This window comes from Pteropus medius, unplaced genomic scaffold (assembly GCF_902729225.1).
Source record: "Pteropus medius unplaced genomic scaffold, Ma_sr-lr_union100, whole genome shotgun sequence".
Lineage (NCBI taxonomy): Eukaryota > Metazoa > Chordata > Mammalia > Chiroptera > Pteropodidae > Pteropus > Pteropus medius.
This window is the reverse complement of record NW_024352787.1, coordinates 12,578,716-12,606,630: the sequence shown is the minus strand read 5'-3', so window position 1 is coordinate 12,606,630 and position 27,915 is coordinate 12,578,716. Positions and strand designations below refer to the sequence as shown.

Below are 27,915 nucleotides of genomic sequence, written 5' to 3'. Positions count from 1 at the left end.
CCAGGTGTCATAAAGGGCAAAAAAAGAGGCCTCCGGTGAATCCTATTAAGGGCAAGAAAAAAGTCTTTATTTTGTTTCTAAATGAAGAAACTCTAGAAATGGAAAGCTTTTCCCCTATTTTTAAATTTCAATTCTCTGAGTGAGTTGGATAAAAATCACAGTGGAGACCAAGGGAAAACTTTGGCTACAAAAAGAGAGGATTAGAGGAATCAGACACACAGAAGGAAGCAATCAGGGGGTTCAGAGAAACACAGTTTAATCAACAGTTTTCGAAATCTAGATTTTGCCTGAAGGGCTCCTCAGCAATGAGGACAATTTAAAAAGAAATAAGAGACGCAATAAACACGATTCAGTCTTTGAGTCGTGCATACCACTCAGGGCCCCTGGAAGGTAGCTTTCCCTCCCCCGAACATGCCTCTGGACAAAGTCTGTCAAGAGCACTGTGGCCTATTTCTCATCTGTCACTTACCTGGGCTTATTTCTGACACGTTAAATACATAGGGCAGCCCATCAAAGAGAAGAGGAAACTCATTTTCTGGGCTTGTCAGGACATAAAGGTAGATGTTATCTAAAAACAGAAATAGAAAAAAATTTAAATCACAATATTCTATTCATTCGCTTGTTTATTCAACATTTTAAAAGCATCTTCTGTGTAACAGGTTCTGTGCAAAATATGGGAAATACAGGTGAATATGACTTGGCAGTTTCTGCCTTCAAGATGCTCAGGGTAGCTGCCTTTTGATAAACACATATACAGATGACTATGGAAGCTGGAGGAAGTGCAAGCTGAACCTTTCAAAGATAATTAGAGCCAGACAAATGGGGCAAGGGGGGAATGGGAGCTATTCTAGGCAAGTGCATGGATACCAAGGTAGAAAACTCCATGATTCACTCAGAAAAACTGCAAGCTGTTTGGCCTAGTTAGAAAAAAAGGGGAGGTGGGGGGTGATTAGAGGCAAGCGACTAGAATTGAAGCTATAGAATTAGGCAGGGGCCAGATGATGAAAGTCATTGTGTGCCAAGCCAAAGAGTTTGAACTTGAACTTGAACTTGACAGCTATGAAGAGACACTCAAGGGTTTTAAGCAAGGAAGTAATATGACAGCATTTGCATTTCCTGAAAATCACTGTCAGAAATGTGGAGGATGCTTTGGAAAAGGGCAAGACTAAAGGCAAGGGAGACTGATCCTAACAGACTCTCAGTGTTGAAATTTAGCCCAGAAAGAGGAGGTTCTGCATCAGAGCAGTACCAGTGGGATGGGGGCGGGGCAGGGGGAAAGCAGCAGACCCTTGCGATTTTAGGAAGTGGCATAGAAGAAAGGACTAGGAGACTAAGTGTCCTGGTGAAAGACAAGAAGAGGCTGGTCTGATTCTCAAGTTTGGGGGTTTTTTGAAATCTTTGGAACACAAATACCTAGCCCAGTACTGAGTATTGCCAAGCACTCTAGTCATTGCCACTCAAGGAAGATGCTTCATAAAATAAATGAAAATGATACTTGCTTTTATAGTAAGGAGGGGCAACATCCTGCACCTGGATTGCCACAGTGTATTTATTGCCGGCTGCTAGATTACTTGGATTTTCATAATCTAGATCACCAATCAACTAGATCAAAACAGAGATTTCAGATTACACAGAATAAAACAATCCTTTTAATTGAACCGATGACATTTTCATATCTGTTAGTGGAAAGCCTTTCTGGAAAGCATTTTGCCTGCATGAGGAGCTTTAAAAACTTACATCCATACTTTTGCTCACTGCTAGAGAATTTATTTGAAAGAATTTATGAGGAGAGATAATCTATGTTTAAAGGTGTTCATCAAGCAACTATTGCCCAACAGCATAGGCTCAAGACTTCAGGTTAATTGAAAAGAAGCATGATATAGGTTCTTAAATACATGGATATTTCCATCATTTAAAATATGTATGCATATATGGGTAGAATAGGCACCAAATCTGTGTACAAGAGAGAAGACAAGAAGGAAATATATCAAAATGTTAATAGCAGTTATCACTGAATGTTAAAGCTTTTCTGTGTTTTCTACATTTTCTACAGTAAACGTGTATTAATTTCCTAAACAGGAAAAATAGACATTACTTTTTAGCTGACACGATGAATAAAATTGGTAAGACTTTCTTGGGGATCGAAAGGGCTTGGGATGGGAGTAGAGAAGAAGATGAGCAAGAGGACGCATAGTGGGCTGGCTGCTCTCCTCCCTGAGGCTTGATCTCTGATGCCAAGACCTCCTAAATAGGATCACTCCCTTCCAAGACCCCACACCACCCCTTGACCTTCCATTTTTCTCTCCTCCTTCCCAACACCCTCCAGTGGGAACCCTATAGGTGAAGGTCTCACATGACTCCTTCAGACAGGCTTTTATGCCCATCCTGCTTCCACCTCTGCTTTTGCCCCCACGGGGATGCTGTGGAGTGGGGCTACCCGTACAGCCTCACTTTCTTATTCTCCTTTAGGTTTCTAGAGGTTCTAGAAGGCTGAATTTCACACAATGCACTCATGGCCCTGGACCTGATTAATCTCGCCTCAGACTAATCTTGCCTCACACTTCCGAGGGTCAGGAAGGAACACTCAAATACTCAAGAGTGTTTGAGCCCAGAGGGCACTATCATGACTGTGGAGCAGCTAAGCAGGCACAAATACTGCAGCTATATGAGAAAGAATCCAGCCCTTAGCACCCCAGGCACAACGATGCATAACAGATGATTTCTGGAACTTGGGTAAAATTAAGAGCAAATGGGAAAACAGAGTCACTATTAAGTTTGTCAATTACAGCTACTTGGAGGGGGAGTTACTGTGGAAATTTCTCTCTCTGGGGCAGCAAAAGCACTATGCGTATTAGACCAGCTTCCCCCATGCCCTTTCAATGATGCAATGACCATTAACTGACCACAATTTTCCCAGAGCCAGCTGGATCCTGTAAAAATCTGCTGCTGCTCCCCACTCCAGATGGTGTGGTGAAGTTGAACTGGCTGTATGGTGCTTCACTGTCACCATCGAAGCAGACTGTGTTCAGGTCCAGAAGTGACGTTCCCTTGGCCGCTCTTTCAGGCACCAAAATGCTGGCAAAGAGACACGATTCAATATTTTCCCCAGCAGATTGTGATTGAGTGCTTCTTCTGACACAGGCCCTAGTAGACATCTCTACTTTAATTTCAGTTCAAAGCAAGTCCATAGTTATTGCAGTAACCGCCGAACTGGAGCCCCTGCTCTGTCCTGTCCTCCCTTTAGACTATTCTTCACATGACAGCCAGGCAGATCCTGTTAAAAATGTCAGGTCATGTCACTTCCCTGCTCCCAAATCCCAACTGGCTCCTCATTTCAAAGTCTTCACTTTGATCTTCAGGACTCTTTATGATGCGCACCACCCCACCTCTCCCTTACCTGTCTGAATTATCACCTACTAACACGTCTCCTCGGGCACTCTCCACTGGCTCCCGGCAACCCTCCATCTCTGACTTCGAGGCCATTCCACTTACTGTGGATGCCTTTCCACCAATATCCACATCGACTGCTCTTTTACATTTAGTCCCTAATCCGATATCACCTTCTCAGAAGGTTATCCTGGCTACCTTGCCTAAAATGTCAACGACCAATATCTTTGTCTAACTCTCTCCCCTTTGTCTCTCATGGGCATTTTCCCTAACAAAAGCCTTGCACATCTAATCTTGGAATCTTGTTCTCCGATCACCCAGACTAACATGTATTAAATTCTTTAATCCTATGTATTATCACCTCTTTCTGAAACCAAATTATGCTCCCTTCTACATTCCACATCATCTCTTAATGGCGACTAACATGGGCTTTGGGCTCAGCAAACGTGGAGCAAAGTCTGACAGCAAGGATGGTTTTGGGCTGCTGAGGGTAACTGGGTTTGCTTTCTGGAAAGCAGTTTTTCTGACAGGCGTAACTGAATTTCCATGATGCTTCATTGGCAAGGATAGCCTCTGTGTTTCAGCAGGGTTGGAGTCTAAGCATTTCCATTCCTGTCTTGCATGCACAGCGTCATGGTTTTACCCATAAGTACTTAGCATGGATACTATTTATTAAACACCAATGATAAGCTGTATCATTCGAAGCACTTTAAAAACACTATCTCTAATTCCCTCATCGCCAAAAGGTTTGTATTCTTGTCTCCATTTTATAGGTGAAGAAAGAGTGGTTCAGAGTAGTTTCAAGACCTGTCCAAGAAAGTTGATACATCCAGGCACTATTCTCTGTTCTGTGTTAGTCACTGTAAATTCTACTTTACATTCCATTAATCAATAAATCTCCAGTTCCACAGATGGCTAGAGAACCTGAGCCTCAATTCTAATTCTACAGAGCCAGGAGGCTGTATCATCCAAAGAATCCAGGGTCTTGAATCCAGACATTTCACACTCCAAAAGAGGCCTCCACACTCAGCCCCTTAGGGCTGCCTGGCCTGTTCTTTTCATTCTTCACTGACACTTGGTATTTTTCCCTAAACCCTTGACTTGGAAAACCACTCCCCCTCATTCATCAATCCCTGCCTCAAAGGCAGGCTGCCCCAGCTCCCAGCCATCTGACCACGGTTCCCTCCCTAGGCAAAGGTGACTGGCCCAGCCGCCTTCTGAAATTAGCCGACCTTCTCCGCCTCTGGCTCACAAACAGCTTGAGAAGCACTTTCAGCCAGCGTTTGACAATTTACAACCAGAGCAAGGGCTGTCATGGGCCTTTGATGCCTCCATCAGAGCCCTAGGCTCATTCATTACTAGCCTGGGAAAACGCAAGGGCCTCGGCCTCAGGATTGTTTCCATCTCTGCCCAGCCTGAGAGCCCCCATGGGCAGCAGGGGCCTAGGTACATAGCCACCTACCAGTCTCCTCCCACCCTCCTCTACTTGCTCTCACAAACTCGCTTAGAGGGACCACACAAAGAGCCCTGAAGAAAGAGTAAATATTCAGGGACTGTGTTATTAGAGCCAAGGGTAACACCTGTCCTGTTGTTTGGTGTGTTTTGACCTGCCTGTGTGCTTCCGCTCTGGCTCTGTGGGAAAGGAGGAGGTAAAGATGGCAGGATGGCGGGCGATGCAAGGTCAGGGTTTCCTAGCCCATGGAGTATGCAAACGAAGCTGGATTTCAGAGTTAAGACCTCCGCTTCAGGGACTGCAAAGCAAAGGAACACTCTTGTTGTCCTTCCTCACATCTTGGCTTTCACAGGGTGGCGGCGAGTCACTCACTGGAAAAGCCCAGAGGAGGGACTTGAATGTTTATTGGAGGTGTCTTCAATAATAACTACTACTAGTCCAGTGACTGGCTGGTGAAATTATCAAGAGCAGGATTCTGTATAGGCTTGCCTGGACAGCCTAGGATATTCGAAGTGTGATTTTACCAGTTAATACAGAATGCAGTCATCCCTCATATCAGGGAACTCTGGACGGCAGGAAGCCACAGTATGGACTTAATAGAACTGCACTAAGGGGAGAAAGCTGACAAGAAAGTTTGGAGACAGCACAGTCCTCTTCAGTTTCTGACACCCAGAGTTCTTACCACTCGATCCCTGTCCTCCACCTCGCAGGGCAGGGGACCAGAAGAAGAGCAGGAGGGACTAGAAGAGCTGCATATCAGGAGAGGAATTCCCCAGGATGCACTGGAGCCAGCCAAGAATGCCAGCATAGATTTAGATTTTCAAAGAAAGTACAAGTGTGACTTTGCATGTCATCTCACCTCCATCTGCAGGGCCCAGACTTCTCTTAACGGAAGTGGATTCAATTTATGCATATAATGGTGTGGAAGTCACAATTCTAACTACTCATGACAATGACTTCCACCCATCAAACAGACTCGAAGGTTAAAGTAGGGATAGGAACCTATCATATGGTCAATACTATTATTGACTTGATCGGGGCCTCAGCAGAAAACAGATGGCAAATTGGCATAATTCTAGGGGAAGTTTAGTAAAGAAGCTATTACAGATCTACACACAGGGTATATGGAAATTGCATCAAGAAATGGGCCAGTAAGAGAGAAGCTTCCTTACCATTTCTAGCCCTGCAGAAGCCATTGGAGGGAGCAGTTCCTGAAACTCGAACCCCCAGACAGAGAGTGCTGTGCGAAGAAAGCTGCCTTATAGAAACTGAGACCTTCAGAACATAGAGGGACTCATCCAGCTGACAGGGAGGGAGCCAGGGGGATAAATACACTGACTTCACACTCCCCTTCCTTCCAGGCTCCCCATTGGCCAACCAGAAGCCACAGGGCAAGGGCGCTGGCAAATATTCATGTAGATCCTGTAGATCGTGGGAGACAGAGCAGAGTGAGGAGGCTGGAGGCTGGATCTGAAGGGGCAATGGAATGTATCCAGAACAGGGCTTACTGGTTTTGATATCAGACTCAAGGCCACACTGAATCTGAGCATTACGTGGGTATGTCAATTGAGAGAACAGAGAGATGTTCATCAGCATAATAAAAGAATTTATATTTCTATTGCTTGCCCTGGACAATCTTTGTCTAGGGTCCTTTCTCCTTTGAACAACCACACTATGTATTGTGTTGGTGTCCAAAGTCACCTGGAGTTTAAAAAGTCAATTTGTGAAACCCGTCAAAGATAAACTCAGCCAAAGAGACTCTCCATGGGGACATCTGAAAACGAGACCTACTTTGGTCCTCAGTCTGGCTCCAGATGCAGGGCACTCTCTCAGCAAGGGTTACTGCAGAGGTGCCTTCCCCATCCCCAAGAGGAGCCACCTTCAGACTCCCAGGAAACTGGAGATTAGCTATGTTGAAACCACCACAGAGATGACGCTAACCCAGGGAATTATTAATATTGTGGCATTTAAACAAAATAGTAGAAAGACAATACTGTTTTCGAAGAGGCATGTTAACCCAGAATCACAAGGGACTTTATTTTAAAATAATGGTGAATGGATTGTGAGACAAAGAACAGGTCAAAATACACAAAATAACTTGTATCTCACTTATATCTGCATTTTTCTCCTTTCCACTGCCTTTTGTTTACATGCAATTAATTTGTGTAACGTAAATTAGATGCTTTGTTTTGTCTTAAGTAAATACTCGGTTTGATTTATTCATATTACTGGTGGCATGTTTCTCTGGGATCTCCTAGTTACTAATCCTAAGTCTCAAGTATCTATTATAACTGCTAACTAACAACATTGTCTTGCCAACAGCGGCAGTAAATAAAGGAAAGGCAGAGCCCGGAGAGGGTCTAACAAGTCCCCGTGGTACTTTTCACCAAAAGAGATGAACATGTTATAGAAGAGAGCAAAATAAAAATATTTTTTAACACAGAAAGAAAGTGGAGAAGAGAGACAACAAAGAGGAAAGAAAATAAAAGAGAAGGAAGAAGAAAGGATGATGTAAGGAAAACCTGTCAATTACTTGGACAGTTCAAATCTACTCGTTTTCATGAGCCATGTCCCAAAGCCCATAACTCTTCAGTTTCACCAGAGAATAACCAGAGAGGCCAATGGGCCAGGGATGACAGAGGAGGTGAAATGCCCAGCATGTGTCTAAGAATGTGAATACCTGAAGGTGAACGTGGTGCAAGTAGCAGGGTTGTCATTAATGTCCGCCACCTGGAAGGTTATCTGCATGCGATTCTCTTGACCCCCAAAAGGTCTATCCTTCACCAGAACTTCCAGAGAAATGGTGGGATTTTGTCTTAATTTGCCCGCATCTCGGTCTAGCCTGCGGGCCACTTGGATGGTACCAGTCACTAAGAAGGCAAGGGTTAGAACACGACTCTTTAGAGAGAAATGAAAAGTAAAGGCCGATGGAGACTTGTAGCAAGTCAAAAATAGCATTCTGATGTGAGAACTGGCTTACACAGAGAATATCCTCACCTGAACACATTTTCTAAAAATTTATGTAAGTTTCTCTATTAGACATTGATTGGGGAGTCTGGCCTGACCCTTCTAGAATTTTTCAATGCAAACTTCGGGGTTGGGCCCCTGGCAGCAGCCGTTGCCCATAGCTGACTGGACTGGTAGGCAGCTGACTCTAGACTGACCCACTGGGTTCCCTTACTGGAGAATTTTAACTGAGAGATACAAGTTGGGTAACAAGTCAGGTTAACAGTGAAGCTATAGGTAAGAGGCCAGAACTCTAGCTGCTGAAGTCACTGGGGCAGTGCTGGTTCCCACCCTTCCTATCCCCTGGCTGCCCCATTCTTTCTTGTAAGATGCCCAGTATCCTGTTGATAGATGTCCCTACCTTTCTTTAGATCTTGCTTGATTTGACTTGCTTCAGTTTCTGTTACTTGCAACCAAAGTCTTACATATGCTCCTCCCTAAATATTGTACTTGTTAAAAGTTCAATTTTAATACTAGAGTGAACAGAATTCTAAACTGTGGTTATCGATCCTTACACAGTCAGGTCCTTGATGACAGAGTGCTCGGGAGTTTCAGAGACAGAGCATGATTATTGCCTTTGCCTGCCTCTCCTGAGAGCAGGTATCCTTTGCCCTAAAGGCCATAGGGCAAATAATACATTGTCTTTCTGAGATTGTCAATGCTGGCCTCCACAAAACCATTAAGTAAAGCAAAGTACTATTTGGTGATGTGATAGGGCCTTCCAAGGTAGTATAGGCTGGGAGTGGTAAAGAGGGCAGACTCTGAGTTGGGCAGCTTTGGTTTGCATCTCTGCCTCACAGCCTATAAGCTGTGAGACCTTGGACAAGTCACTTCACCTGTCTGAATCTCTCCCTAAGCCTCAGTTTTCTCCTCTGTAAAATGCAGATTATGATAGGTCATTGAGTTGCTGCGCTGTGTACTTAAGATGGAATGCATGTGGATCACCCCGCATAGAGCCCGTTATGTACTAGGATCCTGAAAAAAGATGGACTTTGTGAGAGGAATAAACTGTCCTTCTCTGCACTGAGACACTTAGATTGGAAAATAATTCCTAGCAATCCCACAGACTGATCTCGATTGAAGGGATCCAATACAGGAATCACTAGGCACATGAGCCTCTGTAGCACTCGAAATGTGACCCGTCTGAATTGAGATTTGTAGTGAATATAAAATTTAGAACAAACTTCAAAAATTTGTTATAAAAAATAATAATTCAAAATATCTCAATAACTATTAAATATTGACTACATGTTAAAATGCTATTTTGGATCTGTTGGGTTAAATAAAATGTTTTATTAAAGTTAATTTCACTTGTTTCTTTTTATTCTTTAAAAATGTGGCTACTAGAGACTTTTACATGACTTATGTGGCTTCCATTCTATTTTTGTTGGACAATGCTGGTCTAGACCCTCTCTTCAGAAGACTTTAAGGTACCCTCAGGATAGTGAACTCACCCATCCTTACATAAGAACCTGCCTCAACAGTGAAGCAGTGATACATTTGTCAACATGTTTAGTTTCCCCAACTCCCATGCCAGCTGTTTTTAATATGCTTATTACCCTGGTAACTTATGATACTCTAGACAGAAAGGCATGCCCAGATCAGAAGACATAAAATATCTGAAAAACAATCCATGTGGCTGAATTAAAGGATGCACATGAATAATGTGTGTGTGTGAGTGACTTACACTGATTTATCATGAAATAGCTGTTAACAGTAGTGATGCTGTAGAGGAGGAAGCTGGTAAAACCTTGATCATCAGGGTCCTCAGCTGTGACATTGGCCACAATGGTTCCTGGACCCAGCTCCTCTGGAATCACATACACTCGAGTTGGGCTGGAACAGAAATACAGCAGACACAGCTAATTTTCAGGGGCACGGGAGGGTGGAGTCTGGGAGGTGGGTATTTTGGTTAATGCTAAATATAGCCCTGAGCTGTTGAAGCTGCATCAACATGCTCAGAGAGAGAACTCAGCAGCTGAAAGGAGAAGAGACTGGCTTTTGTATTTCCAAAGATCACATCCCTGTGGAAGCAAAGAAAGCACCATGCTGTTATTGCTCTGATTTACATCGGCTGTGGTCTCTGACTTCACCCAGCCTGGTGCCATTTCAGATTAGCATTAACATTTTTTAAAATAAAGATAGTTGGTCTGTCCAGCCATCTTCTTTCTTTCTCTCGATTCTTGTGCAAAAGTTTCCTGAATTATATTTAAAATCCATCTGGACATAATGTCCAGAACTGCAGGTTCCTGACTCCCATCCCATGGCAGACACCAAAAACCAGATAAATTGTATACCTTCACTATTTTAGTGCTTCTGCTCTACTTAGTTTTTATTTCTTTCTTGTCTTTTTTTTTTGCTTGTGGAGGCAGAATTTATGCACAGAACTGTGCACCTTCCAAGTACCATTAATCATGAGGTCAGCTCTCTGAATGCAGAAATGAGCCCCCTGGGCAGAAGCCAAAGTCAGCTCTCTGCCCTCCAAGGATGACTTCTGCAAAATAACCCCAAATTGCCAGTGTACCCACCTTCCTCAGACCTCCACTGCCTTTGGAAAAGGCCAGTAATATGACAGGTGGGTTCGAAGTTTTAACTACACAACTTGGGTAAATTGAGTAATTTCGAATGCACCAAGGGAAGCTTATTGTTTAAAATAATTTTGCAAGAAGTCTTTTTACTGAGGGAAAATCATTTCAGTGGGACAAATAGTCACCTCTCATTTGCCAGTTTCTTAAGTGTGAATTTTCCCACGTGGGATCTTCTTTAAGAGGGGAGACTGCACCTCAGCTCTAGATGATGGCATCCATTTCCTGAGCTCAGGGTATTCCTGCAGCTCTTTCTCATCACCCTGGAGGATATGTGGAGTCAGACGTAGAAAGACAAGGAAGCTCCAGCTGGAATCTGGCAGGCAGGGAAAGGTGGGACCTCCTGACTAGGGCTCCTCCCTAGACCCTGGGCCCGCCCGCTACTCGTGAAATAACCTCCTGTAGGTGCTTTCCAAGTTGGGGGACAGTGATCTTGTTCAGATCAAGAAGCCACCCCCAGTGCTCCGGGGCCTCTCCCTAGCAATGTCCCACTAAAGCAGCCTATTAATCCGTTTACTTACCTCACACACCCTCTTCTCAGGGAATCTGTACTGTGCCCACTGATGGGTCAAGGAATAGACAAGTGGGTGGGGCCAAGGAGGCAGGGGCGGCAGGAACCAGAGCGAGAGAAGCCTGTAGCGCCAGCTCCTTAGGCTGGACTAAGCCCTTATGTCTATCATCTGAGAGCCCCAGTTTCTAACTCGTTATATTTTTCTTTGGTTACCTGAAGTGGGTTCTGTTAACCTCCAACAAGGGGATCTCCAAGACACTCATGCCACCCTCACAACCTTGCCCCTGCTACTCCAAGTGTGTTCCCTGCATTTCGAACAGGCTCCCAGGCAGTGCAAATCTCAGGCCCTCTCCAGCCCGCGGAATCAGGATTTGCGTTTTCACAAGATGTCTGAGGGACTGATGTGTACTTTAAAGTTTAACCAGGACTATGATAAGGAATCACCAGAGATGATAATCACAGGTTCCTAGCTTCTCATAGGACAGACCCAAGACACCTTGAGAGGAGAATACCCTCCCTCCCACCATCCCATCTTCCCTAATACAGTGGTTCTCAACTGGGGACAGTTATATTGGTTGTCATAACTGAGGGACAGGGCTGCTGTTGCCATCCAGGGGATAAAGTCAGGGTTGCTGCTAGACATCCCACAAGGCACAGGACAGCCCCTCTTCCCTCCCTTACCTCAACCCCCCATCACAAGGAAGTTTCTAGCTCAAAATGTCATTAGTGCAGCTATTTAAAACATCTTGTCCTGCAGGCTCATCTAGTCCATGCTGGGCACTCCATGAAATCAGGATCCTCTGAAGGGGGCTATTGGTGAGGCTACTGGTAAATTCCAGCTCCTCAGGTAAAACTTTCTCCCCTGGGCTGACCTGACATGGAGCCTGGCAGAAGATCAAATCTTTGGTTTGTTTGGTTTGGGGATCCGAGACCCGAAAATAAATAAAATATCATTTAATGTAAAGGTGTTACCTTCAGACCACAGTCAAGCTCTATGCAAAGCACAAGTAAGGCAGGGGCCCTGCAGCCACCTGACAGGGTAATGCTCTCATGCCAGTTACATGCCCGTACCTTCCTCCTATAACACGGGACCTGCAGAGCCTGGTTGATGGATAGATGAGGGCCAGTGGCCACACTCAAAGGAAAGGATGAATCCTGGGTGACCGCAATGATTTCATAACTATGAACGAGTATTCAGTAAGTGCATAAGGTGTGTATACATTGCCACACACCTTATGTGAAAAGGACTGTGAGTAAATACAAAAGAAATGGGTAAAAGTGTAGAAAGACCTATCTGCCCAACTCTAAAACACAGTGCTTTGCAAAAAATAACAAGCATTCTGCTTACCATATAGAGAGTAAATATAAGTCCAGTACTTTTATAATCAAGTGCTCAACTCGAATAATAGCAGAATCCTGGAGTACACATTATGAGTCCATAAAAAATTCAGATGTTTGTCACCACCCAGTGATAAAATGGCGAAACATTTTCAACAACAGAAATACTACTGGCTTTGGTTGTAGTAATTGTAGGACCTCAACAAATAGTAAAGATAGATGAGTTGTTTCCACATTTTACATTTCTACTTCACACTCTAACAGTATACTTGGATCAGTTTGAGGATTTAATTTAATGGATAAACAATTTATGGTTAGTCTTAGCTCTTAGAGCTGATTTGGGGAGAAAAGAAGGATCATGGTTCAAGAGAACCATGAAAGCTCTCAACATCAGCACCTAGTTTGAAACCGAGCAAGCTTTTCCAAATTGTAGAAGACTGAGGGGTGAAGCTGACTCTGATTGAGCAGCCTGGGCAACATCGGGGCAGCCAACCTACCCCAAATCTCCCTTCTAGAGCACAGGCTCTCTCAGACCCATCCCTACCAATATCCGTGGGACACTGTTTGAAATGAAGTAGACTGCTCTGGGCTGTTTTTAACGATTAGATGGTCACATGAGTCATGTTCTCTGTCTGGGATGGAGCCTAACAGGTTCATCTCTCAAACCGAAAATGAGAATCAGAGTTTCAGACTGGCCCAAACATCCAGCCAAGGTTATGTTCTCTTTCTGCTGAGGTCAACTGCTTTATTTTGGAAGACACAGTCCAAACCAGATGATCTACAAGTTCTGCCCCTTGGAAGAAATTGTTTTCCCGTTTGTAACCTCATTAGCTTGCTTTCCCACCTCACAGACGGGGGGTGTGAAGAGGGCACTGCAGAATGCATCTGCTCTAGCCCCACAGCCATTCCTCCCTCTGCGGGTTACTGATGAATCCACAGTGCTGTGTGGGCCAATACTTGAGTCAGAATCCAGGCTTCGATGTCACAACTATTTATGAACTGCCGGGGCTGTGCTCCTGCAGGAACCTCTCTGCAGAAATGCACTGTGTCATTCTTCTGAGTGTAACATGGCAACAGGTGTTGATGAGAAACATTACATGGGAGTGTGTCTGCTGCTGTTCCCTCCATACCAACACCCAGCAACTGGGGTATAGACCATGCTAAAATCCAGAAGTTTCATAAATGTGTGTTTTGCCAAATGACACCAGGTTAGCCTGGGAATGAGGTGGCCCTAATGTCTCCTAATCTCAAAATACTTTTGCAAGCATTCTGCATAGTTCTGGGGCCCAGTTTTTGTTGCAGAGTTTCCTAGGCTGAATTTATTCATAGACATCAATGCAGTTAACCCCAGGTAGCCAACTTTGCCAGTTTCCTTGTGGTTGGCTGCTGAGCCTACCTCAGCAACTGGGGTGGGCAGTCTCACACAGTCAGCCAGGCTGTTTGCAGGGGATATGCTAGCTCAAAATCCCATCTTCCCCTCCTAAACCCCTATCTCCGACAGGCTCAGGTCTCCCCTTTGTGCCTGGGCTGGTGCCAGGCACATTCCCACAGGCTGCCTCCACCAGGTTCACTTACCTTCCTCACCTCTGCTTGATGTAGAAGCTGCCAGAAACAGCCAGATCTCTTTTCTGGATTCTCCATGGCACGAAGGAACTTAGAGCACCTGGCAGTGAGCAAGCCTCTGAGGCACTATCAGAATCGCCCTCCTCTCAGGCAGAGAGAGTAACACTCTAAGAGTGGGTTTTACAAAGTCTTGACTGACGATGTGGGCTGCAGGATTCTGCTACTGTTAGTGTTGAGCACTGTATCATAAAAGTACCTGCCTTATACAGTAGTTCCCCCTTATTTGTGTAGAATACATTCCAAGTCCCCCCAGATAGTACCGAATCGTATACAGACTAATTTTTTCCTATACATAAATATCTATGATAAAATATAATTTACAAATTAGGCAATTTCATGGATAGAATGTTTGTTTCTACCATAGATCTTAGCAACTCCAGCATACGATTTTTTTTTCTTTCCTTATTAAGTCAAAAACTTTAATCTTTTCACTTACAGAAAGCACTTTACAGCTTTTCTTTGGCATATCTGAATTGCCACCATCACTACTCTTGTGCTTTGGGGCCATTATTAAGTAAAATAAGGGTAATTTGAACACAAAACTGCCATTCCATGACAGTAGATCTGATAACCCAGACGCTACTAAGTGACTAAGGGTGAGGGTAAGGGGACCAAATACGGCGTGGATATGCTGAATGAAGGGATAATTCACATCCCAAGTGGAATGGAGCAGACATCACAAGATTCGTCACACTACTCAGAATCATGTGCAATTGAAAACTTATGAATTTCTTGTTTCTGGAATCTTCCATTTCATATTTTCAGACAATGATTGACCCTGGGTAACTGAAACCATGAAAAGCAAAACCGTGGCTAAGAGGGGACTACTGTATTTACCTTCTCCATAAGCCCTTGCACCAGGGGCATCATGTCTGGCCCCATCCCCTTCCCACATACCCACAATCCTGTGGTACAGGCGAATGTTGGGGTATAGAGGCAGGGGGAGCAAAAGTAGAAGATAGAAGTCCAGAAGCCCAGGTAAAGGACACTGAAGATCTCGGGCCCCTTATCTCTCCTCTCCAGGGCACCCCACTGTCTTGTATTAAGTGTGTCTGAGGAGGCTTGGCCACCTGAGGGAGGTAGACCTGCACCCCTGGAGCCCTGACCGCCCCCAGGCCTACCTGGTGAAGCGCGGGGTTTCATCGTTGATGTTCACGATGTTCACCTGCAGTGATGTGGAGGCTCTGAGCCCTTGGCTGTCTCTCACTTCCACGATGAGATCGTGACTGTCAGGGGAAGATCCCAAGTGAGGGAATCTAGCTTTGCCGACACTGCCTCAAAATGGGGTAGGAGGAGGGAGAATTCTGTCCCCTTCTGGTCATCCCACTCTAGATGCTCCTACAGAATCAGATCTGCTATGTCCACCTTTCTTTCCCCATCTCTAAAAACCCACTTTTGCATTTCTCACCCTGTAGTTGTTATTTACAGCCACCATCTCACCAAGAGGCTGCTCATGCCCACCATGTCATACACTCCATCTCCATCGCTCCTCACATCACAGCAAAGTGTGTATGATGCCCGCGTGAGGAAACTGAGGCTCCCATAGATTAGTAACTAGCCCTGGTTCTCACACTTGGTGTAGAGCCAAGAGCCAAACCTAGGTAGGCCCTCAAGGCCCGTGTGTTTTCATCCTCATACCCTGGACTCTCCACACGTCTTTTCTCAGAGGCCTTCTTACCTCCTGCATCCTGCTTTCATGTTAGCAAACAGCTCTGACAGCTGCCTCCCCAAGCTGACGGGGCATCTGAGGCAACCTCCAGATGCTTCAGGAGCCCTCTCTCACACGGTCATTCTTATTATCTGGAGATGAAGATTTTGGATGGGGAAAGAGGCCTTCCAGATAACTGCCTTATTTCCTATTCCCCTTTGGGGCTCGCTACCCTCTGAACTTGGCAGGAAGGCAGCAAATTGCTCAGGACCCCTTACTTTCCCTCAGGCTGTACCATGCCTGCTCCTTGACCCTCAGATAAACGGGACTTCAAGCGAGGTCATACTTCAAGCAAGGTCATTAGCAAAGGCTACCTATTGTGTCCTGCTTCAAAGTCAAATTCTGTTGTGGAGAAGAAGTTACCATCAGCAGACATTCTGAAGTTCTTTGTGGTAGAAACCAGGGCATACTGAAAAATAAGGAAAAAAAGAATGTAACTAAACATACCTATGCATCTTTCCCCAGAAGACAAGTTTTTCAATTTCCATTTTATATTCTTGGCTCATGGTACATTCCTGGTATACAAGTCTAAGAATGGGCAGTTCTCAGACTTACTGATTCTTAAATCAAGAAACTTCTAGATCTGTGGTCTGAGCCTCTGTCCCTGATTGGCCACATCCTCATAAGCTGGTCGCTGGATCCTGCTTTGATTATAGAGCACATATAAAAGGCCCCTGTCTGGGCATTCTACTTCTGGATCTAGTCTCTTTAACTCTGTCACCACATTCTCATTTCTGCCTCCCAAGACAATTTCTGGCTTTGATTCTATGTCTTGGCTTTAGTGAACACTATTTAAACACAGCTACCATTAGGTAATAGGGTGATACTAAAGTAAATGAGATCTGGTCTCTACCTTTAACAGAACGTATGGTATAGTGGGGTGCAAAAACATGCACGAGCATCATTCATTGAAATAATGGAAGGGCAAAGGGAACGGACAAGTGTGAGAGAGAACGAAACTTAGCAGAGTCCAAGTTGAAAGCTGGTTTGGAGGTATAGAAGGGCTGTTTTAAAATCTGAGCTCCGGGTTGTGGCCACAGGTCAGGTCTTCCCACATCTTGGAGAGATGAAATCTTTGTCCTCCTTGGCTCCAGTGCTTAGCCCAGCCCTCTCGATGATCTCCTGACCAGCACCACTTGTTCTGACAGGAACACAGGCTTATTCGCCCAGCTCACAAAGTGCCAGCCCATGGAAGGACCGCCCCTGTGCTCTAGATGGTGCTCATCAAGATTGTGTCCTTGCTCCCATGGTGGAGTCAACAGTGCAAGGAAAGGACCTGGATCAGAGCTGAGCCGGAGTTCTGGTTCTCACCACAGGGTCTGGGGCAAGTCCCTTCCTTGCCTGTGACTTAGGGATGATACCACCAGCTGCTCATCCACGTTATTGTTGAGGATTAACTCTGAATGCATGCTGTAAAGTGAGACAGGCTGCAGCCACACTTGAGGCTCACATGTGTATATATTCATTTGTTCTAAAGGACTCTAAGGTTAGAAGATTTCATTATTTCCTACTAGGATGAGAGATGATCTCTCCACAAGGCCTTAGATCTCTGGATCAGTTCATCGGTGGAGGTTTTGCAACCAGAGCCACAGGCTCTGAAGTCTAAAATCAAAAGAAACACCAGCCAAGGATTCCAACCCAGTGATTTGCTACGTTGCGATCGCACCTGAGCTCCTCACAGGAGAAGAGAGGATGCACAGAAAATAGATTAAAGGTCCCCTCTGGGGCCAATATAAGGTTTTTAAACCATTTTTTAAAGTGTTTACTTTCCGTTTGTTATTTAATAACATTTGCCTAGTTCTAATGAACATATGTTTTACAAAAAAAAAAATTGGGAAAAACAGAGAAGTATAAAAAAGAAACTTAATATTAGTCACCTTTAAAAATCTCATTTTCTTGGATACCCTTCTGTTCTTCTCTATGCAAACATACACCCTCCAAAAATATTGGGATGATGTTCTAATCAAAATTATAATATTGTTATTTTCAGGAATAGCTTGAGCATTTCCTCATATTCCTAAATCTTATTTTATAGCCTGGTTGGTTAATGATGGCACAGCATTCTCCTGGAGGGGGTTATTTTACTAAGTCTTTCTTACTGGTCAGTTAGATGGTTCCTACTCAGTATATAAGCACTTAGCAGCACTCAGAGTGTGATGTTTAGATCCCAAGCCCCAACCAACTCTCCCACTCACTGCCTGGGCAGCAGTGGCCTGGGCCTCAGCTGCCTGCACGCAGAGCAGTTCCATGTCTTTGAGCAGAGTCTTCTCTGCAGAGAATCCTCACGTACCCACAGAGCTGAGACTAAAGCTAGATGCAACGGCAGGGTTTATAGACCTCAAGGAGGCATTACTACACACTGAATGAGCATGACTTTCCACATGTGTTTGGAAATGCTCTAAGAGATAGGTCCCCAGTTCCGGTCGGTCTCCAACAGTGTAAGATCTTGGGACACAGAGACTACAGACGGGTCTTGCTCTCTGAAAGCTTCTGATCAACTGAGGGAACATACAAAGAAGATGTGGGAAAGGTGCTCCAAGAGAGAAAAACAGGCTATGATAGGAACAGAGAAGAAAGACTCAAAGGCCCATCGGGAATGTAAGAGTGACCAATCGGGACAGTTGAGTTAAGTGTTTTGGCCCTGTAACCAGACAGCTGAATCTGAATCCTGGCTCTGCCATTTTCCAACTGTAAGGGCTTGTGCAACAAAGAGTAATAACAATAGGGCATGCCCCATGGGAGGATCATGTAAAGTTCTAGAACAGTGCCAAGTACATGGTAAACCTCAGTGTCTGTCAACTACTACTGTCCAGTTAGAATGTAACGTCCATGAGGGGAAGGGCTTCTTCATTTTCTTCACTGATATATCTCTAGTGCCTAACACATAATTTAACATATTTGTTAAATGTTAAATATTGGGGTTTTCTTCTTGCCTATTTCCCATCTGAGACCAGCAAGCCTACCTTAATCTTACAATCTTTTTAAAAATCTTTTTAAAAGCAACAACAAAAATCTTGCCAAAATTTTTTTAAAATCTGTTTGAATTTGGTAATGCTAGTCTCGGTTATGAAATCTTCTCTAGTTTTGCCCTCAATCTCAGCAAGAAAGAAAAAATAAATAGCAGCAGATAGAAAGGGTAAAACTGCAGAACTAGGAACATGGGGAATTCTTCTTAATTTTATTAAGAGGCTGATTTCCTGGAATCTTAATTTTTTTCTTTTAGCGCCAGGCTAATTTCCTTTATCCCTGAACCTGCAAGCTTGTGTTAATGGGAATAGCAGTTTTGTACTTAGAAAGGAGATAATATCCATAGACTAAAAATATTGTGTCATGTGGCCATTTGCCAGCAACTCAGAAAGCTTTCTGTAAAACCTGGCATTCTCTCCCCTTTTAAAGGCTTGTTTAATCAAAGCTGCTCCCTTGATATTCATTCTTGGAAAACAGAAATTAAATAGAATGAAAAGCAACTGCAGCCCCTCTCTGCTCCAGTACTGGCTAAGAAAAGTCCTGAGTAATCAGATCAATTCGGTTAACAAATGCTTGTCACACAAGCTCTCCCGTTTTCCCGCTTGGGAATATTCCTTTACCACCACCCCAGGTTTCTCTATTTGCAGCCCGTTGGCAGCTACCATTTGCTCACAGACACAAAAGCTTCAGTGTGGAAGACAACTAGCAGAGCTTCCTGCCCCATTCACCCTTTATGGTGCCACTGGTGTAGGGAGGAAGGAGGGTGAGAAGGAGCTGGCCCAGTTTCCTGAAATGTCAGGCTCCCTGGGGAGGGCACTCTACCTCCGGGCTGGCTCCCCTACTGCAGTTGGAGTCACAGGTGAATAATAATTCAACCTGCGCCGGTTTGTACCCATCAGTTGCTTTCAGGCCTACAATGGAATTGAGCAACAAGAATTCAGCCTTCTAAGAACAGATCAGTCAAGTTTTCAGAGTGAAGAAAGGACCCTTATCCCTCCCAAGTCCAGGGAGTGTCCACGACTCTAAAAGCCACTGAGAACATGCCCCAACCACCGCCCCCCACTAAAGGGCTAACAGCCCCAGAGGGCTAACAGCACTGGGCACCATCTTCTGACTAGGCTGTTGTAAGTTATAAATATGATGCCACATTTCTATTATATTTTTCAGTGTAATCTGAATGTTTTATAAAAGCCTTAATTCCTCTTTTTCCCTATTCCATCCCTGTTCCAGCTCAGAGGTGGGAGGTGGGAGACAGGAGTGGGGAGGAAGGGGGCTTAGGAGGAAAAAAAAAACCAGTACCATAAAAAAAAACTACTGCAAGCCCTTAACTTGGCTCAGGCTTCTTCTATTGTGTTATGTGGGTGAGCTAAGTGGGTTATGGGCAAGCATTTGAATGTTTTTAAAAGAGCCACATTTATAAACGCAAAATGCTATAGATATGTCATCCTTTACTGATAAAGCTGCAGATCCCATCCTCTCATATTCTTTTTTTATAATTAGCCTGGGTCCTGTTCTTTGACTGAGGCTTCACTATTCTTAAGGACAATCATCCCTGTCTATTTGAGAAAGAGTCTCTCCCAATGTACAGTCATCATTTGGTGATGTATTTGGAGTGGGAGTTGTCCAATACCACTGCTTTCTCCTTTCTTGAGCATTTTAACAAGCACCTGGTCAGAATGTGTTTTTCACAGACTTCAGTGGTGGTTCCTGAGTTAGCAGGCAGGTGCCAGGGGGGCACGTGAATGGGTAGTGTGTATCTGTGTGTGTGTGTGGTGGGGGTGGAGGTGCATGAAGAAGAAGGGGTGCTGTCACTCGGGAAAGAGGTGAGACACTAAAGACAGAATTTTCCAGAACACAGTAGAAGGGGATGAGCGGGAGTTGGGTGAGAGACTTCAGTTCTCACTGGAGTTACCTGGCCCAAGCAAGGGCCTCGGTTCTCTCCCTCATCTCGAAACACAGGGTGCTCAGTGGACCTGAAAACTCTCATCCCGGGGCAATTACTTTATTCTCGGGAAGATTAAAAGCACAACTTGCCGCCACTTCTTGGAGCCATGACCAAGATGGAGGCAGAGAGAATCACTTTCCATTGCCCTCCCCGTAGCCCAGCTACTAGCAAGGTTCTTGCTCTTTTAATTGAATCCTTTGTCTTTCCTGGTGAAGACAAAGCACATTTAACTTCATGCAAAAGTCCTTCCTAATGGAAAGGCCAAGAGAAAGCCCCTTAATGGAGGAATTGCTGTACTAGATCACTCTGCCTCCAGCTGTGAAACTGATTAACGTCCTTAGGGTCCCGGAGGAGGAGGAGGCTGTGCAGCAGTCACTGTGGCCATTTCCAAGCAGAAGTAGGGGAGGGAGTCTGGAGTGAGTGGGTGCAGGCCGGGCCTCACAGAGCCTCCTTCAGGATGCAGAGAAAGGGCAGGGGGAGGGGGCCAGGGAAGAAATGATGGTAAATACAATTATTCACATGCAGATCATCCTGCGCATCTCTGTGTGCTGAGCCCACCATTGACACCTGCCTCTGTGCTTCACCTGCACCCCGTCAAAGCACAGAAGGTGCACAGGGACGGGGAGCTGCTGCGGGATCTGAGCCTGCACCATCCGACACAGAGGCCACTAGCCACAGGCACCTGTGACTACTGAACTTTTGCAGTGTGGCTGGTCTGAAAGGAGTTGAGCTGCATGTGTAAAATACACAATAAGTCTGAAGACTTACTATGAAAAAAGGATCTAAAATATTGCATGAATAGTTTTTGTTGATTATACGTTGAAATGATAATAGTTCAGATATATCGAGTTAAATAAACTATATTAAAATTAATTTTACCTGTTTTGTTTTAGTTTTTTAATGTAGCTACTAGAACATTTAAAAATTCACACACAGTACTTCTTTCTGGCTCACATTCCAGCTCTGTTGGCCACTGCTGGTCCCAGCAAGGTATGACCACATGCTCTTTAAATTTCTCTAAAAATGAGGAAGCAAAGACCAGTGGTTTCTGCATTAGCCACAATTTTACATCATCTATGACACTGTTTCACGTCATTAAGTTGGCCAAGGGTTGTAGGATTTGTCATTTTAAAGGAGCTGGGGTTTCTGGAGAATTCCTATAGCTAGTTTTAATTCATCCTTCCTCCTCTAGTTGCTGCCACCAGCAAGGTGACTCCTGGAACCTATCAGGTAAGATGACAGGCACAAACCAAGCCTAGGTGGCTTTATGCACATGCTTCAGTGTTTATTAAAGTCTGTGTTTGTTTGTTTGTTCAGTGGTTCTCAAAGGGGGGAGTGCATCAGAATCACCTGGGAAGCGTGTGTTCCAATTCAGCATTCTGAAGCTGAATCCAGGAATCTGCATGATTTAAAGCAGCCTGAACACCCTCTGAGAAAGTCATAAACCAGTGTTCCCAGCCTTTCTGACCAGAAGAATCGCCCAGAGTATTTGGCAAATACACAGACTCCCAGACCCACAGAATCCAAACTCAGAGAGAGACTTGGGAAGTTTGAAAACCGTGTCTTAAAGCAGCAATTCTCAGCCCGGTCGGCATATGAGATCACCTGGGGGCTTTAAAAGCCTGATGCCTGGGCCATACCCCAGGCCAGTCACATCAGACTTTTAGAGGGGGGACCCAGATATGTGTATGTGTTTTAAGTTCCTCTGGTGGTTTCAATCTACAGCCAAGGTTGAGATGCACAGGTCCGGTCATTAGCAAACTAACCTATCTTTTTTCTCCTTGTACAGAGCAAAACTTGTCATTTAGCACCTTGAAGAGACCAGAAAAAGATGTGGAAGTACAAAGTCCACTGTATGTTACTGCCTAAACTGTTATTTCCTTTTTCTAGTCTGAGAAATGTTCATTCTAGATTCTGTTCACTGCTCCTGCAGGCTGGCTGTCGACTTTCTGCGCAGCTGTTAGTTTCAGCACAGGTGTTAAATACTTCATTAACACTTTCTGCTGTGACTGGAAGTGCCCCCTCCCCAAACGACTCCTAAAGACGCTGCTGCAGGAGCCACAGCGGCAGCCACCCTGTTGCAGCTTCCACGACGCTGCAGCTGCTCATAGCCCTCTTTTGATGGTATATTTTCTTTTAAAGGGGCAACACCTGCTGCATTTGCTCCCCACCTGGGCAGCTTCCCTTCATCTGAAAGGAACAACCTGATCTGGGAGGTGTTTTTAAAGGAGCCATGACCTTGTTCCTTCTGCATAATTTGGAAATATATTAAAAAGGTAGATTTAAAAATAAATACTTTTCTCAGCAGCTGAGATTCCTTCCACTCTGCTCCCACTGCATCCTGTACAAACTTTATAATAATTACTTTATTGAATTATAATTATTTGGTGTATGCATAACGTCTCCAATCTAGACTGTAAACTTCTTGAGATACAAAGATGCATCTTACTCATCTTTGTAACCGAAGTGTCTAATAGAAAACTTGGCACATAGTGGATTCTTGGTAAATGTTGAAATTGAAGCGAGGTATTATACTTGGGGTTGCTAACGTCATCTCCATCCCAAATCCCTTTTCCCCTGGTTACCATCAAGCAACAGTGGCCACAGGAGATAGTTCTGGCCAGTGAGAAATAAGCAGAAGTCCTCTGGGTAGGACCTCCAGGAGAGTCTTTGTTTTCCTACCAAGAAAAGGGACAGACTGGGCTGGCCTGTCCCTTTCACCCTATACCTCTTCATGTTTTCTTTTTTTTTCTTCCTCTTCCTGCCTGGAACTTAGAGGTAAAGGCTGGAGGTGTAGCAGCCATCTGTAATCATGAGGTGAAGATAAAGAGGACATATCCAACGTACTCTGAATGGAAGAGCAGAAAGATAGGAAGAGCCCAGGTTTTTGAGGGGAGCTGCTGTGCAAGCTCTGCATCGCCTGCCTGTCTGCCTCTGGACTTCTTAAAAAATATCCCATATCCTCCACTGTGGTTAAGTTTTCTGTTATTTTTAGACAAACACATTCGTAACTAATATAGAGTATGTTATTAATAAGTATAAATTTAAAGCACCTAGTATTGTCCTTAGTACAAAATAGGGACCCATTAAGCATTTGTTTATTCATTTTACTTATTCGTGCAAATAGAATCTTAAATAAAGGAGTTAAGTGTAACCCGAGAAGAACGAGTCATTGGATGTGAACCCCAAGAAAAATTTTATGTGCTGGGATGGACTCCCAATGGTCAACTATGGGTCCAAATTTTATAAATGAGTCTACTAGCCATCTGCTGACAGAGGCCTCTTGCATATTCTGTGTACTGAGAAGAATCTCAGACTGAGCCGGCAACTTCCTCCACTGTGCTTCCAGTTTCAGTTTCCAGTTTCATCTTTTAATCAATGGACTGAGACCTGCCCCCATCCAATCGGAACCTTGCAGCTCTAGCCTTGCATCTTTATTGACCAATCAGACCTCATGAAGCCAACCAATCAGGACTGAGTAATTTGGACCAACAGAGTGTGCAATTTGGGTCCCTCCTTTGCATAATATTGGAGAAATCTGGAACCAGGGTGGGAACTTTCCCTATAAAATGCAGCATTCCCCTTGTCTCCACAAAGCACATTTTCGATATTTGCCAGAGACTGCGTCCCCCCAGTTTGCAAACTGTTACCGGAATAAAGTCTCCCCTTTTTCTCTCCAGCGCCTTTTAGGTTTGCTAACAGTTGTTTTTGTTTTTTGACAGAAGGAATTTATTCTAATAATAACAGACTATTCCCTAACATGTGTCCAATAATTTTAAACAGCTTTTTTTCAGAGCCTGTAGACCATATTATATTGTTTATTTATGGAGTTTATTCCCAAGGCTAACTAACTTCCTCCCCTTTAGAAAAAGTAGTCCCACTGAAGCTGCAAACCATGCAGCAAACAGCAGAAACAGCCTCCTAGTGTTACCAATTCCCCGAGTGTCATATTTCAAGTATTCTCTCCTCTGTAAGGCGGGGTTTGCAGGAGTGTTGCCTGCTCCAAAGTTAGTCCAGTGACATTATTCTCTTCAACCTCGGCTGCCCAGCTGCGGTGGGTGCCCACGTCCGCTCTGGTGGGCAGAGGTAGCGCTGGGGCATCCTTGCCCAGGGACAAGCTAAGAGCCTTCTTCACCTGAGATTTGATAGTTACAAGAGCTCCACTGGCAGCTCCATCAAAGGAAACTGATTTAAAAAGGAAAAGAAGAGAGAGCAGTTGTCTCAAACTGAACCATGAAGCAACTCTCCAGGACAGAATCCCCTGCTTTCCTGTATAGAATAATTCCTCTTTTTCTTTGGCATTCTTGAGACTCTCTTTTAATTTTTTTTTTTAACTTGGCTCCAAGCAGCTTGGTTTCATCTCTGAAAAGGAAGTGTTAATGCCTCTCTTTAGAGTATACGATTTATGCTTATTTTAAAAATATATACCTGGATTTTTATTACCTTAGAATTAAAAAATATTGAGCGATTTCAGTATGCCAGGCACTGTGCTAAGTGGCTTTACATGCATTCTCTAATATTTACAATCCCCTTACTGTGGTAGGTATTATTATTCTTCCATTTGACAGATGAAGAAATTGAAGCTCAGAGAGGTTAAGAATTTGTCCAAGATCACACAGAACCATGTAGCCAATCTGGGGTGTCTGTCTCCAGAACCCCCTTACCCATTCCAACCTCCTCTGTCCTCCATGCTTTGGCAGCATATTCCTCCCCTTGTCACTGCCCAGGCCCACCCTGCCGAGATGCCAGGCTCCTGAATCAAAAGCAACGTGGAGAAGTTTAACAAGGAGACTTACACTGAGGGGTATGTTTCGACTTGTGTCTTCCGGATCGAAGGCCTCAACCTGGTAAATGAATCCAGGGTTTGCTCCTTCCACTATGTAGAGGTCTTGACCTATACCCACATCACAGTGAAATAAGAAACATTTTATTAGATAAAACAAACAAGGAATTCCAAAACCAGAGCAGCCAAAGGAAACCAAAGGAAACCAAACACGGCCAAGTAAACCAAGCACTTTGGCACTGTGGGAAAGAGGGCAGGAATAATAAAGGCCATAAGGGAGACCATAGCCAACTTGTAGGAGTGGATTTGTTTATGGGAATTAATAAAGTGCTAGGGTTGGCCAAGCTGTCATCAAGTCTTCACGTATTTCCTCCAATGAGAGGTGACCTAAGGTACTATTGTTTGGTGGGGGAGAGGGAGACGATAAGAGAGTTGGAAAGTAACCACAGGTAGGAACATCCAGGATGAGGCTGCCCCATGTTCCAGATCCCCTTTCATGTGCAAATTCCTTCTGAACAGAGCTAAGGTCGCCCCTTAAAGTGCACTTAGCATCTTAGCAGAAACGAGTCCCTAAAATGAGAGGCCTTAAATAGAATAGAGAAGAGACTAAATCAGAGGGGAGAGAGGGCTGCAGAGGCTCAGGAAAGGGTACAAAAAATTGATTTCATCTACTTCAGAGTTCCTGGATGTCAGAGGGAGGGAAGAGCAGGCAGTGTCACTTGGTACCACCAGTCCTGCCTGAGGAGTTGTCATGCTCTCTCTCTGGCATCTCCTTCTGAGAATCTCTCTGAGAGATGACTGAGAATGTTAACATTAACTCACTCTGTTCTGAGGCACTGTGCTGAGGACTTAACATATGTTCCCTCCTTTAACAGCCCTAGAAAGTAGGTATTGTAATTTTTTCCACTTTATAAATAAGAAAACAGGCTCAGAGAAGTATTGAGGTTGCCTCAGTCAGTAAGGAATAGAATCAAAATTTGAACTCGAGCCATCTTACAGCTTATCTTCAGCCTTCATTCACTTTATCTCTGCTCATGCTTTCACTAAACAAATGTTTACTGATCTACACATTGGGCATACAGCAGTTGACAAAACACAAAACCCTGCTCACATGAGCTTGCATTCTCGTGTGGAGATATCAATAATAAAATATTTATTTTATCGATAATAAAATAAATGAGTAGAATGTGTGCAAGTTATTGAACAACATTGTGAAGGAAAATCAGGGAAAGAAGTGTTGTTGAGTTGGGTTACACTGTGAAATAGAGTGCTTATGAAAGGTTTGTTGACATTTGAACCAAAATTCTCAAAGAAATGTGGGAGAGCCATAGAGTTACCGGGGAAGAAGAGGAGGAAAGAGCAAATGCCAAGATGCCAAGGTAGGGTCGTGCCTGGAGTACTCACAGATGGGTGAGCAGGCCAGGACTGCTGGTGCAGAGCGGGTGACCAGGAGATGTGTGGGAAAGACATGGCAGGCCGTGAGGGTTGTATGGGCTTGCCGATTTGCTGGGGCCTTAAAGAGACTCTCACTCTCCTTTTGACTGAGATGGAAAGTATCTTGCAGAGTTTTAAGCAAAGGAGTGCCTTGATTTAAGTGATGTATAACAGGATCCCTCTGGCCACTATATGGAGAATCAACAGCAGAGGGCAAGGGCAGAGCAGAGAGCCCAGTTAGCCAGCCACTACAGCAACCCAAGCGAGACATGACTAGTGGAGGTAGAGGTGAACAGGCTAGGGACAAGTAGGATTCTGCACAGGTTTAGAAGTTGGTAAGATTTCCTAATGGATTTTACCTTGGGTGTGAGAGACAGAAAGAAGTCAAAGTTGACTTCATTGTTTTGGTCCAAGCTACTGGAAGAATGAAGTTGCCATTAATTTAAATAGGAAAAACAGGAAAAGCAGCTTTGGGTGGGGATGGTGGGGGTCAGAGGGGTGGAGTAGGAGTCAAGAATTTGGTTTAGGAACATGTTAAGTTTGAGATTTCATATTCTGACACCAATTCCAGTGTGTGTGTGTGTGTGTATGGGTGTGGGGTGGGGGGCTGGTTCTTATACCATCAAGCAATTCTCTGACACCAGCTGGATGTTCTACAATTTAGCTCAATTCAAGTTTAGGTTGTCACCTATGCTTCTGACCCACCAGCTATAAATCTGAGGTTTCTACACCCCCCCACCCCACCCCACCCCACTTTGTGCTCAATTTGCTAGAGGGAATCACAGAACTCAAGGAAACATTTTACTTACTTGATTACTGGTTTATTATGAAAGGATATAACTCAGGAACAGCCAGATGGAAGAGGTTCATAGGGCACAAAGCAGAGAAAAAGCACTGAATTTCCAGCTCTCCAGGCATACCACTCTGAATCTCCACCAACCTGGAAGCTCTCTGAGCCCCACCCTTTTGAATTTTTATGGAGGCTTCAACACATGGGCATAATTTGTTAAATCATTGGCCATTGGTGATTGAACTCAGTCTCCCCTCCTGCAGTGGCGGCAGTGGGTGAGAGAGTGTGTGTGGAGGGGACTGAAAGTTCCAACCCTCCAAATACATGATTGGCTCCACTGGCCACAATTGCCATACTTAGGTGACCTAGGAGCATTTCAAATGCC

General features: G+C 44.4%; 1 protein-coding gene across 3 annotated transcripts in view; it reads right to left on the bottom strand.

Annotated features, from left to right (window-relative positions):
• The window catches only part of CDHR3 (cadherin related family member 3), a 60,498-nt gene that overhangs the window by 14,943 nt on the left and 17,640 nt on the right, over positions 1 to 27,915 (bottom strand). For 2 of the 3 annotated variants that reach the window (XM_039849067.1, XM_039849069.1), the window contains exons 4-11: positions 25,320 to 25,417; positions 15,926 to 16,020; positions 15,025 to 15,129; positions 9,534 to 9,682; positions 7,521 to 7,710; positions 2,904 to 3,144; positions 1,500 to 1,602; positions 470 to 568 (exon numbers count right to left, since the gene is read on the bottom strand). In XM_039849067.1, the coding sequence (XP_039705001.1) occupies positions 470 to 568; positions 1,500 to 1,602; positions 2,904 to 3,144; positions 7,521 to 7,710; positions 9,534 to 9,682; positions 15,025 to 15,129; positions 15,926 to 16,020; positions 25,320 to 25,417 (1,080 nt within the window). The remainder of the gene's footprint in view (positions 1 to 469; positions 569 to 1,499; positions 1,603 to 2,903; positions 3,145 to 7,520; positions 7,711 to 9,533; positions 9,683 to 15,024; positions 15,130 to 15,925; positions 16,021 to 25,319; positions 25,418 to 27,915) is intronic. The other variant, XM_039849068.1, reaches the window with a different exon arrangement.